Source organism: Galdieria sulphuraria, assembly GCF_000341285.1.
Source record: "Galdieria sulphuraria unplaced genomic scaffold scaf_16, whole genome shotgun sequence".
Taxonomy (NCBI): domain Eukaryota; phylum Rhodophyta; class Bangiophyceae; order Galdieriales; family Galdieriaceae; genus Galdieria; species Galdieria sulphuraria.
This window is the reverse complement of record NW_005178459.1, coordinates 44,577-58,514: the sequence shown is the minus strand read 5'-3', so window position 1 is coordinate 58,514 and position 13,938 is coordinate 44,577. Positions and strand designations below refer to the sequence as shown.

At 37.3% G+C, this 13,938-nt stretch overlaps 8 protein-coding genes across 9 annotated transcripts in view; 4 read left to right on the top strand and 4 right to left on the bottom strand.

Moving 5' to 3' along the window:
• The first annotated feature begins 994 nt into the window (after positions 1 to 994).
• Positions 995 to 2,785, top strand: Gasu_22680 (uncharacterized protein). The gene has a single exon (XM_005706823.1). It carries the CDS (start codon positions 1,021 to 1,023, stop codon positions 2,755 to 2,757), a length of 1,737 nt encoding a protein of 578 aa, XP_005706880.1. The 5' UTR covers positions 995 to 1,020; the 3' UTR covers positions 2,758 to 2,785.
• An 18-nt stretch (positions 2,786 to 2,803) lies between these two features.
• Positions 2,804 to 3,224, bottom strand: Gasu_22670 (uncharacterized protein). Its single transcript, XM_005706822.1, has one exon. It carries the CDS (start codon positions 3,196 to 3,198, stop codon positions 2,827 to 2,829), a length of 372 nt encoding a protein of 123 aa, XP_005706879.1. The 5' UTR covers positions 3,199 to 3,224; the 3' UTR covers positions 2,804 to 2,826.
• Positions 3,225 to 3,273: 49 nt separating this feature from the next.
• Gasu_22660 (hypothetical protein) lies at positions 3,274 to 4,194 on the bottom strand. 2 transcript variants are annotated; one of them, XM_005706821.1, is made up of 4 exons: positions 4,172 to 4,194; positions 4,055 to 4,118; positions 3,820 to 4,004; positions 3,274 to 3,770 (listed from the first exon to the last, which is right to left on the bottom strand). In XM_005706821.1, exons 2-4 carry the CDS (start codon positions 4,115 to 4,117, stop codon positions 3,443 to 3,445), a joined length of 576 nt encoding a protein of 191 aa, XP_005706878.1. In that variant the 5' UTR covers position 4,118; positions 4,172 to 4,194; the 3' UTR covers positions 3,274 to 3,442. The 2 variants fall into 2 exon arrangements, with proteins under 2 accessions (XP_005706878.1, XP_005706877.1); XM_005706820.1 differs by lacking the exon at positions 4,172 to 4,194 and having other exon boundaries at positions 4,055 to 4,134.
• Positions 4,195 to 4,203: 9 nt separating this feature from the next.
• On the bottom strand, positions 4,204 to 7,634 carry Gasu_22650 (uncharacterized protein). Its single transcript, XM_005706819.1, has one exon. It carries the CDS (start codon positions 7,608 to 7,610, stop codon positions 4,287 to 4,289), a length of 3,324 nt encoding a protein of 1,107 aa, XP_005706876.1. The 5' UTR covers positions 7,611 to 7,634; the 3' UTR covers positions 4,204 to 4,286.
• A 9-nt stretch (positions 7,635 to 7,643) lies between these two features.
• Positions 7,644 to 9,564, bottom strand: Gasu_22640 (bifunctional phosphoribosylaminoimidazolecarboxamide formyltransferase / IMP cyclohydrolase). Its single transcript, XM_005706818.1, has 2 exons — positions 9,305 to 9,564; positions 7,644 to 9,254 (listed from the first exon to the last, which is right to left on the bottom strand). The coding sequence occupies exons 1-2, from the start codon at positions 9,510 to 9,512 to the stop codon at positions 7,672 to 7,674; spliced, it is 1,791 nt and encodes a 596-aa protein (XP_005706875.1). The 5' UTR covers positions 9,513 to 9,564; the 3' UTR covers positions 7,644 to 7,671.
• A 160-nt stretch (positions 9,565 to 9,724) lies between these two features.
• On the top strand, positions 9,725 to 11,299 carry Gasu_22630 (translation initiation factor eIF-3 subunit 6). Its single transcript, XM_005706817.1, has 2 exons — positions 9,725 to 9,905; positions 9,975 to 11,299. Exons 1-2 carry the CDS (start codon positions 9,819 to 9,821, stop codon positions 11,253 to 11,255), a joined length of 1,368 nt encoding a protein of 455 aa, XP_005706874.1. The 5' UTR covers positions 9,725 to 9,818; the 3' UTR covers positions 11,256 to 11,299.
• A 505-nt stretch (positions 11,300 to 11,804) lies between these two features.
• Positions 11,805 to 13,419, top strand: Gasu_22620 (protein phosphatase 2 (formerly 2A), regulatory subunit B'). Its single transcript, XM_005706816.1, has 2 exons — positions 11,805 to 12,976; positions 13,028 to 13,419. The coding sequence occupies exons 1-2, from the start codon at positions 11,963 to 11,965 to the stop codon at positions 13,328 to 13,330; spliced, it is 1,317 nt and encodes a 438-aa protein (XP_005706873.1). The 5' UTR covers positions 11,805 to 11,962; the 3' UTR covers positions 13,331 to 13,419.
• A 5-nt stretch (positions 13,420 to 13,424) lies between these two features.
• The window catches only part of Gasu_22610 (ubiquitin carboxyl-terminal hydrolase 7), a 4,141-nt gene continuing 3,627 nt past the window's right edge, over positions 13,425 to 13,938 (top strand). The window contains exons 1-3 of the mRNA XM_005706815.1: positions 13,425 to 13,511; positions 13,565 to 13,631; positions 13,689 to 13,780. Of these exons, the coding sequence (XP_005706872.1) occupies positions 13,446 to 13,511; positions 13,565 to 13,631; positions 13,689 to 13,780 (225 nt within the window). The 5' untranslated portion in view covers positions 13,425 to 13,445. The remainder of the gene's footprint in view (positions 13,512 to 13,564; positions 13,632 to 13,688; positions 13,781 to 13,938) is intronic.

The window sequence follows — 13,938 nt, the reverse complement described above, 5'->3', positions numbered from 1 at the left end:
GCAGTCTTCTAATTTCAAAAAATAAAAATAAAGCGCTATCGACATCTCTTCTAACAACAAACCGTTTTCAAAAAGGTTTGACATTTAAAATTTTTTTCGCTAAAAAGCAGTGGATGTCATTCCTTGAAACAGTGCAATTCCATTAAAATAGATGTTATTAATTCAAAAATTAAAATTAAATTTAATATCCAAAGATTAATATTGCGTCAACTGTTGATTAGAAAAATCAAATCTATAATACAACTTTTTTGCCAAAATTAATTTAATTGCATAGGTTTTTTGGATTGAGATATGGTTCTGTCGCTGAAGTTAATTTAATACACCTTCTGCCATTTATAAGGGCTAACATGCGAAAGCTTATTTATATCACTGGCATTCATTTATGTTTTCGGGGCTTGATAGGGTCATTTTCGATATTGCCGAAACTTGCATAATATGTCTGAAAAATCCTGATGATTCTTAGTAAAAGAGTCGAAACTTCAAATGCTCTTTTTTAAAGGTGGCATTGAATCGTTTTTTCTGAACATGGTTTGAAATTTCACAATAAGTTGGTCAAAAAAATAAGCCCAGCTTCATTTTTAGCAATACCTGTGTTTCTTCATCGATTTCTCTTCTGTATAATAATTGTTTCGAGAATTCTCTCAAAGGTCTTTCTAGTTCTCGTGATGAACTTATTTCGTTTTGAAAAGTTTTCTCATGCCACAATCCTCTTTATATCGTTTCACCCGTACTTAATAGAATGGTTGCCTTTTAGGATTTGTTCTTTGTTTAATTTTACAAGAAACAGTGAACGGTAATTTTAAATTGTTCATTACGATAACATAACACTTTATAATAACAGCTTGTTTGTCGACAACAGCGAAGAAGAAGATGTTTCTGCAGGATATCTTTTGCTTCTAGCAATTATAAATTTAGCTTGCTATATTGAAGAGAGACAGATCTTGTTCGAAAATCGACAATGATTTGACGCACATGATATACTTACCTCTGCTTGTCATGGGATAGTATTGATTCGGGGCCATGCTATCGGAAGCTAACTGTAACGTTAGCTTTGACTCCCGCATGACTGCTCTGGAACAAGTTGTAAAGAACAGTCCTGATACAGATTGTTTGAGACATTCGTTTGTTTCTTTTGGAAAGTGGGTTTGTCAGAATCCTCCTCATAAAGAAGACAGTGTGGAGCAGTACATAGATCGATATTGTAGACTCTTAGAGTATTCACTGGTACAGAGGCAGGCAACAAGCGAGTTTCTATTATGTCTAGGTCTTTTAATTTTATGTCAACCCAACATATCCGCAAAGCGTAAGGCGGACTGGAGCAAGAAGGTGTCACAGTGTATCTTAATTAATAACTGTTCGGAGTTCCTGTTATATTCCCTGGTATATTCATATTTACAACACAGTAGTGTTTCGTCAAGTACATCTTTTTATAACTGTATGGAAGATAATATTCGGTTGTTATCAAAACTTTCTAGTATAGTGGAGAGTGCTTCCGAGAGTTCCACTGTATTAAGTGATATTCTTCCTTTGTTACTCTCGTTGCAAAGCTTGACCAGTTTGCAGAAGCATGCTTCTATTCCTGTTGGTTTAAGAGCAGATGGCTTGTGTGGTCTTTTTTCGGAATTCTCTTGTTTCCTTTCGAAGATATTACATTTTTTACGAGAACGACACCCATCGAGTATATCCGATCACAAGCGTTTAGAAAATGGAATCTGTGCACTGTTGTATGTATTGTTTCGTTTCTTCGCAGACTGCGTTTTATTGTACGACGATGCCTTGTTTCCTATCGCAGATAGGTTCGTGGCTTTTGGATTGCAATGGTTGGACATTTGTCATACTTATGAGTTATGGATTGGAAAGAAGCTTGGTTATCAGATGCTTTCTATTCTTTTCGAGCACAATTTGTTTCAAGGTCAAAGTTCAGACACTTTACTTTTTTTCATTCTTATTCAAAGTGAAGTTGTGCGTTGGTATAAACAGGCAATTGAACCAAGTGACCTGGAAGTGGATAGAATGGATTTCACAAACGATGTGATGGAAGGAGTCCATCATAGAATAGAATCGAAATATCAACAAGATGGTGAATATGGGAGTTTATTATGGGCATTAAAGACGTTTCAACTTTATCATCAAAGTATATTTTACAGCCTGGAACGAGATCAACAAGTCATAGAAAAAAGGAATGCGTTGGATCGTTGGTTATTGACCTTTTGTGAAAGAATTGAACAAATACCGACTCTTTGTTTCTTAAGGAATAGTTTATCTAGATGCAAAAAATGTTTGATGCACCCGAGTGAACGTAAAACTTTGCCAATAAGCTCATCTATGAATGACATCTCGATAACAACTAGTGAGAAGGAAATATTCGTTGGAGAAATTGATCCAAGAGCAGTGAAGAGAACAAGGAGAGATCATTCAGAAGATGAGTCGAATAGAACAACACATTCAAAACTTTGGAAGATAGTACATCAAAGTACTCCAGTTGATATTGTGCCTGTTGAAGATATGGGTGAAAGTAATAGCAGAATCCATTTACCAAATGAAAAGAATTTAGTTTTACAAAGAATGGACAATGTTGAGATTTCCTCTTTTCCAGTAGTTGAGCATCATCGAGTCGATAGACAAGAAGAAGTGGATGATGATGTTGACCAAAACGATAACCAAGAATCTGTCTTTCAAGATGAAAATCAATCTTCGTATTCCGATGTTGATGTTATTGTCAATGAAATTGATTTGGAAATAACGAGTTTGAAGTAGGACGGAAAATAAAGATGATGATATGTTGAGGTTATCTTAACGGCATATTCTACAAAGAAAAGCCTCTTTTCATTTTTGATTTTCCAAGGACTGCACTATTTCCTCTGTCAAACGGGATATTTCTTCTTCAAGCAACTCCAATCTTTTTCTTTTCTCAGGTAGATACTTGTAAATATTTTCAATTTGTTGGTCTAGTTCTGGTTCTTCAGCCACTAGTGAACTTTGTACAAATTCTTTGGGTAACAAGGCAAAGCTTTCCCGACCTAACGAGAACCAAGTGTCGCTGAGCTTATTATTTTTCAAAGCTTCCAACGCTCGTTTATTCCATCTCTTTCTGTCTTCTAGGATTTCAGAGTGCTGTTCATCTAAAGCTATCGTCTCTTGTAACTTTTGTCTTTCTATGGACTTGGATAGCCATCGATCCATCCATTGCCTCGGCATTCCTCCAATTCTTTATCCATCCAATCTTTCCTGTTGTCTCTTTTGAGCATTCATGAAAATACAGTTCAAAGAATGAAGTTTTCAAAATTATTTATTATGAATAAGATTTGCATCTTCTATACAATATATTGTATCTAGTTCAACTGGTTTAAAAAAATGAGATAATACGTATCCATTCCTTGTGAATACTTCATATAGAAATGTTTTTCAGAACATGATGAACCATTCTCGTAGTACAATGCATTCAAATATTCTCTTCTTCTTCTTCTTCTTCATTATTATTATGCCAATTGGATATTCCTTGGCCTATAGCAATCATGTTGTTATCAACATGATTACTATCCACTTCTTTATCTCCACTTGTTTGTTGGAAACCTTCTACTCGATACTTTGCTTGTTGCATGATATCTTTTATTAAACTATCCCTTTTCTCTTGTACCTCCACAACAACACCTCCAAGATAACGACAGTTATTTCTAGTCAACAATATAATTCCACGATGAACAATAGGATCATGTAAAAGAAACTTGCTTCCCGGAGGAGTACGTACAGATAAACAGTGTTTCATATCCCTGTATGTTCAACACCCAGTGCGAAGAAAACAACACTCAACCAACTTACGTGAGCTCTAAACCATATACTTGTTGTTGTCCATCAAAAAAAGTACACTTCAAAGTACCGTTGGACTTTCCTTTTCTGGGTTCTTCGGCTGCTATGTCGATGATATCTTCCAATTGTACTAAATACTTTCCATATACTACACCAGTTGCCATCAGGGTTAGTTGATAAGGCAAAGTGCCTCCATTCTGTAGTAGCTGTTTGTTATTTAAAATAAAACTGTATTTTATAGACTTACTACTATGGTGGAAATATCTTGGTTGAGCAAACTTTCAAAAGTGCGAGCTATCCAAGAGTCCATACTATCCATAACAATTTGAGGTAGAATATAACAAGTTGGATAAATATAACTTGCTCTTCGGTGTGGTTTTCAACTAGTTGGAAAACAAGTTCTTCACGAATACGGAATAAACCTTTGTCTTGTAAAAAAGCGCGAAAAGTATCCATCAAATAACAAATTAGTTGGACAATCACTCATTCGAGATTTGGTTTCCAATAGCTAAATATACGGCAGTTGATAGTAATGATAATAAAGAACTATTCATTGTCCAATGATGCTGATTCTGCTTATTTTCTTCTCTTACACGATGCACTCGCTCTTTCCATTCATCCAAAGTTGTGCCTGCACTGTCAACAACAAGTCGAAATAATGCCAACTCCGAAAACTGCTTTTGTTTCATTTCATCATTCAAACTACTTTTCAAAATGGCCTCCCAACGGTACAACTCTCTTTCTACACTACGACTCCATACATAATCGGATAATCGGGTGCTTTCCTCAGATGATAAATGGCTCTTCTCAATTATCTCCAAAGCAATGCCACAACGTTCATAGAGTTTTTCCGAGTCTATAGGAGACTCTTCCACATATCTAGTTACTAACCCTTTCGTATCCAATAGGTTTTGAATATCTTCTGAAAGCTCTTTATGAGCTTTGATGAGATACAATCGACGATACAAGTCTTCTTTCCAATCCACATCGTTCACCATAGACAACTTGAGACAAAGCAAAGCAAAAGAAAACAAGGTATGACAATTAACCAAAGAATTCTTTTCGTTCTTTTCCCATAATAGACAAGAATAAGTATACAAATCAGTGGCAGCATGAAGATATTCCTTGGCTTGAAAATAATACAACCATCTTAAATAAAGTCTTGGATGTCCCCCATTTTCAATATATCGGAAAAGCAACTGTCGATAAGTTGCATTTTCACAACGACTCAATAAGATACAAAATCGACCATGCTGTTCCAACCAAGTGAATGAGAATTCTACAAAGTCCTTCCAACAGGAATCACCATCAGCACTGCATTCCAATGCTCGATCAAAGATAGTGTGAAACAGGGTCAACAAAGAATCGTCATCAAAACAAGACGAAACATTATTATTCAATAGAAATAACAAGACAGATTCATAACGACGATAGGAAATAGCCACTTCAAAGATTGTCTTGTTCAAGTATCTTGTGGCTATATCGTGTACAATGTCTCGTTCATGGACATGACTTTTCATATTACTGTGAAGGGCTATAATAAATTCTCCAAGACGCATGACCAATTGTTCAACATCTATATTCATTTCTTTTGCTTGCATAGCATCTTTCACAGTGAATAAGAAATCTACTAAAGGATACAGTGCCTTTTCCCAATCAGAAATATGTAGCCACAAAGGTACTTTTTGCTGCCACTGTTGTTGAACCTTGGAAGAAATGGAAAGAACAAAACTTCGACAAGTATCAAAAATAACCGCAAAAATTCGAGCAAGTTGTAAAAGACTTCGACGATAAAGAACTACTTTGCATATCCTATCTCCTGAAGAGGATATCTCATTTGCCAAAGTTTCTAGGGAGTCCAGTTTCTCTTTGGATTGAATAATCAATACTTGTAAAGTTTCCACTAATTGTTCTAGCATGGAAGGACAATCATAAAGTGTCCAATTCGGCAAAATGTCTTCTTGCAAAGCCTTGAGTGCTTGTGATAACACATTAGAACTGTTCATTTCTTCAGAATCGATATAAAAACTCTTTTCCAACTCATACAGTTGTTCCATAATAAGGACACGTTGGATATATTCAAAAAGCTTTTGTTTTCCGGTACGAGATAGACGAGTAAAAATAGTCGCGGTCTCTCCTCCCTTCCAAATAGGTAATAGAGTGAAATCGAGAAACTTGCGAAAGAGAAGAGCCTTGTAACAAATTCTTTCACTAACCATTGGACTATATTCATCACCAGCCATATCCAAAAAGAGTGTCAAAAAGGTTAAAACAACCTGATCCATATCACTAGGATAAAGACTTTGAGCACTCAATTTCGAAGCATTTTCAAAGCCATGAATAAATTGGCTAAAGGATATACATAATATCTTTACATCACTGTGCAATTTGTCATTGGATATTTCGGATTGGCTTGAAGACAATGGTACGGCACAAAAACCAGGAAAGCGAAAAATACAATTCTTCTTCGTAATAATGCCAATGAATGAGTCTATCCAATGGATACACTCAGTAGGAGCCAATATATCAACAAAAGATAGAGCATCCATCAATCCAATAGGATTAGAATCCACTCCCCAATTGGCAAAAGAATCTATTTGTTGCACTTGTGCTTGATCCATATCCAAAGCTAAGGAGGAAATGACAATTTTTCGGTCAAAAGGAAATAAAACATATGAAGAGAAACCAGAAATAGTCAGTCGCGGACTCACAATTCTCTTCCACATCTTTTTGTCTACAACACTTTCCAAGTCAATTGATACTTGAAAAGCAAAGTTTCTGGGAACACCATCTGATAATGTATCTATCAAAACGATACGATAACGGACAATGAAATGGATTGACTGCTCTTCCCAAAATATGGCTAACAGACAAGCAATATATCTATCTTGAAAAGAATCCGCATCTACGATAGAAATAACCTCCTTATTATGATACCATATTTGTTGTTTCTTTAACATTTCCACATCTAAGGACCACATACAACTGCACATTTCGCCATTTTCAGATACAAACCATTTCTCCAGGTGTGACTGAAATAACGATATTACAAACTTTTTCTTTGAAAAGGTCCATATTTTAGATGCTACTCTTTTTGAACTTTCTAGCCACTCTTGACCTTCCTCTCTGTCACGAAGAAAAGTTACTGCATGAAATGCATTTTCTAACACTTTGGATAGCCGCCCATAACTGCCTTTAGAACATCTCCTAACTCCAGTATTCTTATTGGTAGACACAAGAATGATATCTCCGGAATCCGATAATACATAGATTCCGATATCACTTGAAGAAAAATTCTGCTCTTCTACGGCAATAGCTTCAGCAATAATATCCAGGTGAACTTCAAACTGTAATTTTGGCTTTCCAATAACTTTCCACAACCTGAGTAGTCCTTCGGAAGAACAAGCTATCAAATATTCGCCACAAGTAACAACCGTTTCCGGACGATATCCGTGTTTTGAACTAGGCAACTTCAGTCTGTGGTAGGTTCCATCACCACCACGACTTCTCAAAAGATAATAGGACCTGATATCACTATTATCTTCTTTTCGTTTCCTAGACAAACAACTGTCCCATTGAAATAGGATGACTTGCAAGTCCACCACTACCGCAGTGACTTTACAAGGAGCCGACTTTATACAAGAGCCCACAAAACACTTCTGGGACTTGCTTTCCATTTGCATAGCCGACTCGAACAATTCTTGTATTTGAGGATGAAAGCTTTCACTATATTGAATGGGAGTTCCTGGGAACCTTCTTGAATAAGCACTAGTTGTATCGTCATTATTGTCCTCGTGTGCCATATGTATACAAATCCAATTTCAAAGTGAATGAGGAAATGGAGTAGTTAACCATTGCGTTTTACTAATGCCTAAAATGTCTCATTCCAGTAAATACCATACTAATACCATAACGATCCGCTGCAGCTATAACTTCTTCATCACGTTTAGAACCCCCTGGTTGAATAACTGCCTGTACTCCTGCTTCACAGGCGATAACCAATCCATCTTCGAATGGAAAGAAAGCATCTGAAGCCAACACAGAACCCACTGCTCTGCTGTGTGCTTCATCCGTTGCTTTTGCAGCTTCTGTTGCTTTCCAAATGGCAATATGAGAAGCATCGACGCGACTCATTTGACCCGCACCAACTCCTACAGTGGCTTTATTCTTGGCCAAGACTATGGCATTGGATTTGATATGTTTACATATTCTCCAAGCAAAGAGCAAATCTTCCAATTCTGTTTGTGTAGGAACACGTTTGGTGACTACTTGAAGGTCATCCTTTCCAATATGTCCATTATCACTGGTCTGATATAGAATGCCACCATTCACCGAACGAAATGTAGGCATCGATTCTCTCATATCCATCAAAGAACCAGTCAATAGAACACGTAAATTCTTCTTACAACTTAATACTGAAAGTGCTTCCGTGGTAGCATCAGGTGCAATAAGAACCTCGGTGAATATCTTTGTAATGGCTTCCGCAGCAGCAAGATCAATAGTCCTATTACAAGCCACAATGCCTCCAAAAGCAGATAAGCTATCACAAGATAGTGCCTTTAAATATGCATCTTCTGCAGATACTCCAACGGCTGCTCCACAAGGATTACTGTGTTTGATAATAGCAACTGCAGGTTCTTCAAACTCACAAACCAATTGAAATGCAGCATCGGTATCCGCAATATTGTTATAACTTAATTCCTTTCCTTGAATCTGTTCTGCAGAAGCCACTCCTGGCAAAGGCCGTTTCTGACATTGCTTCACGTAAAAGGCAGCCTTTTGATGAGGATTTTCTCCATAGCGCAATTCCTGTTGCAACATTGCAGTAACTGTGAGTACTGGAGGTAACTCATTTTCATGGGTTTCTTGAAAGAATCGCTCAGCAATAACAGCATCATAAGAAGCACATCTAGCAAAAGCTCTGGCAGCAAGTTTCTTTCTAAAGTCTAAGCGAGTGCAACCATCAAACTCTGAGAGTTCCGATAATAATTCTGGATACTGGCTGATTTCAGAAACTACAGTAACCCAACGGTGGTTCTTAGCTGCTGCTCGAATAAGAACTGTTCCCCCTATATCTATTTGTTCGATACAATGAGAAAGGTCGCTTTCCATACACGCTTCTTCGAAAGGATATAAGTTTGCAATGACAAGGTCTATTTCATGAATTTGATGTGTTTTTGCTTCTTCTTCATCCGTTGCGACATCTCTTCTCATAAGTATTCCACCGTGTATGGCGGGGTGTAAAGTTTTTACTCGGCCACCCAATATTTCTGGAAAACCACTAAAGTCGGAAATATCTGTTACTTTAAGTCCATTTTCACGAAGCTTCCGTGCAGATCCACCGGTAGAGAGAATTTCTACTCCTAGATCTTCCAAAGCTTTGCCCACATCGATAAGACAACTTTTATCGGAGACGGATATCAAAGCTCGCTTTATTTTGACGAGTGCTAACAATCTTGATGAGGTTACTAACGATGCATAGGAATTGAATACTCACCATAGTCTGACTCCTTTGAGGTTGTCCTTTCTTGGACTCCTGTCATAAGCAAAGGATTGCGGTTTGAACGAACGTTGAAGCACCGTACTTTGGTACCGATAGGAATTCTACGACTTATTTTAGTACTTCCAGTCAAACTGTTCGAAAAGTAAATAAAATTTCCTATAAAAGACAAAGGAAGGGCAGTGGGAGAAGCATGCTGTAACATGACAAACCCTCACAATGATGATGAAAAATGAAAATTTTCCAACTTGGCTAACGGTTCATAGTATCAAATGACTCCCAAACTATTTGATCCATAAAATGGCTTATTTATTCTTTATATATTCCTAGAAATGTCGTATGTAGAAAGTAGACAGATTTTCATATATCATTTATTTATCTACATTAGAATACAAAAGGCTGCTTCTTTCCATAAAGGCATTGAGGGCCGTACGACTAAATCTAATTTTACTGCCTTTCCGATTGGTATAGTTAGTGAACCGACCTTCTTGAAGTGATATTTTTTGAGACTATGGAATACGATTTGACAAAGTATATTGGTGAACACTTGGACAGACATATGGTTTTCCCACTTTTAGAGTTTTTACACGCTCAAGGGGTAAGTATGGCTTATTCACCCAAATATCGGCGGATTACGTTGTTGCTGATTGGTTTGCCTTTATATTAGATATATGATGAACAAGACATATTACAAGAAAAGTATCAATTACTACAAAAGACAAATATGATAGATTTCGCAGCTGATGTTTATCTTCAACTGACAGGGAACGACCCTCCACGAGAGCTGATGGAAAGACGTGACAAGGTCGTTTTTGCTCTAAAGACACTCTCGTTAGAGTGCGATAGAATATTGAGAATAATAGAAGACGCTGAATTAGTTAACAAACTGAAAGAAGAACGCAACTTTCATCTAAACTTCTTACTAGAACATTATGGGGTTACCACGGAAGACCTCGAAGCTCTTTTTGATTACGCTCGACTTCAATATGATTGTGGCAACTATGCAGCAACTTGCAAGTATCTTTCCAATTACTTGCAATTACAGACACATAGCGAACGTTACTTGTCGGCGCTTTGGGGAAAGTTGGCTTCAGATATTTTGATGCAGGAATGGGATGCAGCTTTGGAAGATATGATGCAGTTGAGAGATGCTATTGATAATCAAGGAAGATTTTCTTTGAATCCATTGCAGCAGCTACAGCATCGCACTTGGCTAATTCATTGGAGTCTATTTGTATTTTTTAATCACCCTACCGGTAGAAATGGAATTATCGATCTTTTCTTCCAAGACAAGTATCTCAACACTATTCAAACCAATTGTCCGCATATTTTACGTTATTTAAGTAGTGCTGTTATTACCAATACTAAACGTCGACATATGTTGAAGGAGCTTGTGAAGATTGTCCAACAGGAGAGCCATGCGTATCACGACCCTATTACAGAATTTGTGGAGTGTTTGTATGTTAATTATGATTTTGAAGGAGCACAAGATTTATTGCAAAAATGTGAGACAACATTGAAGCACGACTTTTTCTTGATTGGAACTTTGGATGAGTTTGTAGAGAATGCGAGATTATTTGTTTTTGAGATATATTGTCGAATTCACCAAGTTATTGATTTAAATATGTTAGCTGCGAAATTGAATATGGATCGAGAGTCTGCAGAACGTTGGATAGTGAATCTTATTCGTAACGCTCGTTTAGATGCCAAGGTTGATAGTCAAGCTAGTCGAGTTATTATGGGTGTGAAGACTCCAAGTGTATATGAGCAGATAGTGGACTCTACGAAGGGACTTATAATTCGTACACAAGTCTTAGGTCAAAATATTCAAATTCCAGTTGATTTAGAGGATCCTTCTTCAACTGTGACTCGAGGAAGAGCGGATAGAACGGAACCTTCTTGGGATAAACGAATGGGTCCTAGTCGTAGAAATTTAATGATATCTTGAGTAAAGTATGCAAGTTGTTTGTTGATAACTTTTGTTTCTTATTTATATTATCGTTTTGCTTTTTACAAGAGTTTTCTATTCTATGAAGCAAGCTGTTTGTTTTTCAAGTAGCTATGAAAGCTATGTACATAAGCTATTTCATGATATCTTTTATCCTTGTATGGAAGCAAGTCTTGATATTGTTCATCTTGGAACGACCAAACTCCTGCCGATTGGGACATTTACAAGGTGATCGAGACGATTGAGATGGCATCAAAGGCTTCCCCCATCAATTTACCCAATGAAATATGACGCAGCACGTGATCTCTCTCTTCTCGACTCGTTGCCAATAGAGGACGGTGTGGTCTATCTGGCGCGCTGTTTTCCTATTTTACTTGTCGAACATTGTCATTTTTCCCTCAAACTTGACATACGGTCTTTATTCAGGAACATATACAAACTTCTTTATCTCATAGTGTGCTTTCGTTTGTTTTAAAAAGGTATAGTGGCTCTGGTGTCAAGTTGGGGAGTGCTCCGTCATTTTCCGATACTTGTTGGATAGCCCAACCTCGTTTACTATACAAGGAATACTTGTACCATTCAATACTAGTGGGGGTTGACATCGTGTCATGTGCTATTCATCCTATGCATCTGGTTAGCTGTCGTTTCCCAACTCTACGGAGAACCAATAACTGTGCTTGATTCCAGCATTGGGAGACCTAGTCACCATGTCGAAGAGAAAGAGGTCTGAAGTTGGCTCCTTAGGGGATGATCAGACATATTATGAGCATGAACTCACAAAAGGTACGCTACCTCATACGGAAGCTGGAGTTTTCCTGCCTCGTCATAGTTTTGCAAAGGAAACTTCCACGTTCATTATGGATGATGATGCTTTTGTGAACAATGCCATTCATTGTAGAAAGCTTCAAAGTGAACTAAGCCAGGGTATAAACGCAATAGTCTCATCGGAAGGAGGAGAACGGTCGATTCAGAAGCAACAACAGAACATTCTATGGAGTTTGGTACAGTATGTAAGCAGAGATGATACTAATGTGAACGAAGAAATTTTCGCAAGTGTGACCCAACTGGCCAATGACTTGATACTCTCATCTGTGACTCGATACGAGTTGAAAACCAAGAATAGGAAAGAAATAGATTGGATAGATGGTTGGATTGAAGAAGCAGAATATACAAAAGGGAATTCTCATTTAGAATCCGCGAATTGGTCTGTTCATCAACTTGTATATGAATTGCTTTTACAAGTTTTATTGTCCCAGAGTTCCCGGGATTCACGTGTTATAGTTGCTTACTGGAGAGTGGACTCGCTTAAAAAACTGTTAGACCTCTTTGGTTCTCCTGATTCGAGGGAAAGAGATTACATTCTTTCTATTATTCATGTGTTCTACAAATCGGTAGTCAAGTTTCGTCGTACCATTCGAAAATTTATTTGTATTCGAATTCAGTCCATTGTTTTTGATGAAGAGGAGTCCACACAAGGTATAACCGAGATGTTGGAATTTTGTTGTTCAATCATTCGTGGTTTTGCTGTTCCACTTAAGAAAGAACATGAAGATTTCCTTATGCGATGTTTGTTACCATTGCATAAACTTGTGAATATGGAGTCATTTTATCCACCTTTGCTTTTTTGCATAATGGCGTTCTTGGAAAAGAATCCTTGTTTGGCACCTCGTGTATTAGATTACTTGTTAGGTTGTTGGCCAATATCGAACAGTTCGAAGGAGGTAAGAGATGAATATACTCTTCATGAAGTAAAATGATCCTATTTCATTTAGGTGTTATTTCTCAATCATTTGGAAGAGATTTTGGCAGCAATTCCTGCCGATATTCTGAAGGATATTATATGTAAAGCTGTTCGTCGTATTGGTTTATGTATGGCAAGTTATCATTCCCTTATTTCACATAGGGCTTTTCTTATGTTAGAAAATGGTCAAGTATGGTGTCTTTTGCTACTTTTTCGAGAAAGTACTTTTCCTGTTTTGACACATTATGCAGAACAAGTTGCTTCAAGTCATTGGAATAGCAACATACTACAAATTGCATCTAGGTGGTGCCATCGTCTAAGAACTTTGAACTAGCTAGTTGATTTTTCAGTATTAGAATTTCCTTCAAGAAACTTTGTATAAATAGTATTTGTCTATGGAAGTATAAAAGACATTGGGCAATTGGAATCCTTTGACGGAAATTTTTGACATGCAAAACCAACACCGAAAGGATAGTAACCACAGTGGGTTTTCAACAGATACAGAAGAAGATAAGGTAAAGCTGGTCACTAAGAGTAGAAGAAACTTTACTGATTCTTTTCTTTGAAGAACTCATTCGAAAATCCCCAAGAAATTGGTGCCTACCGGGAAGTTGACTTGTCTGTGGATGACAAAAGTAAGAATATTGGATGAGTGTCTCTTTTATTGTGACTGAGCAACATTCAAACTTAAGGCAGTCAGCAAGAGATGGAAGAAACCAACTCTTTTGTTTTAGAAAATGAAGAGGAGCCAGTAAACTCCACCACTTCAGAAGAGGAAGAACAGGTAGAGGATGAGGAGGAGGAAGACGAATAATAAGACGAGAACCTGGAGAGCGCAGAACCTATGGACCAGGTAATTTTCATAGGAGAGAATTTGACTGTAGGAAAACTCAACTGTTGTTTTGTAGAAATCGGAAAGTGAGAATGAAGGTTACTTTACTT

What these genes read in the sequence shown, in the direction of transcription:
- Gasu_22680 (XM_005706823.1), top strand. Translation starts at nt 1,021, where the DNA reads ATGCTATCGGAAGCTAACTGTAACGTTAGCTTTGACTCCCGCATGACT.
- Gasu_22670 (XM_005706822.1), bottom strand. Translation starts at nt 3,198, where the DNA reads ATGCCGAGGCAATGGATGGATCGATGGCTATCCAAGTCCATAGAAAGA.
- Gasu_22660 (XM_005706820.1), bottom strand. Translation starts at nt 4,126, where the DNA reads ATGGATAGTATGGACTCTTGGATAGCTCGCACTTTTGAAAGTTTGCTC. An exon ending in AAGATATTTCCACCATAGTA is followed by an intron (nt 4,005 to 4,054) that starts GTAAGTCTATAA and finishes CAGCTACTACAG; the next exon opens with AATGGAGGCACTTTGCCTTA. An exon ending in GTATATGGTTTAGAGCTCAC is followed by an intron (nt 3,771 to 3,819) that starts GTAAGTTGGTTG and finishes TTGAACATACAG; the next exon opens with GGATATGAAACACTGTTTAT.
- Gasu_22650 (XM_005706819.1), bottom strand. Translation starts at nt 7,610, where the DNA reads ATGGCACACGAGGACAATAATGACGATACAACTAGTGCTTATTCAAGA.
- Gasu_22640 (XM_005706818.1), bottom strand. Translation starts at nt 9,512, where the DNA reads ATGTTACAGCATGCTTCTCCCACTGCCCTTCCTTTGTCTTTTATAGGA. An exon ending in CTCAAAGGAGTCAGACTATG is followed by an intron (nt 9,255 to 9,304) that starts GTGAGTATTCAA and finishes CAAGATTGTTAG; the next exon opens with CACTCGTCAAAATAAAGCGA.
- Gasu_22630 (XM_005706817.1), top strand. Translation starts at nt 9,819, where the DNA reads ATGGAATACGATTTGACAAAGTATATTGGTGAACACTTGGACAGACAT. An exon ending in AGTTTTTACACGCTCAAGGG is followed by an intron (nt 9,906 to 9,974) that starts GTAAGTATGGCT and finishes CCTTTATATTAG; the next exon opens with ATATATGATGAACAAGACAT.
- Gasu_22620 (XM_005706816.1), top strand. Translation starts at nt 11,963, where the DNA reads ATGTCGAAGAGAAAGAGGTCTGAAGTTGGCTCCTTAGGGGATGATCAG. An exon ending in TATCGAACAGTTCGAAGGAG is followed by an intron (nt 12,977 to 13,027) that starts GTAAGAGATGAA and finishes TATTTCATTTAG; the next exon opens with GTGTTATTTCTCAATCATTT.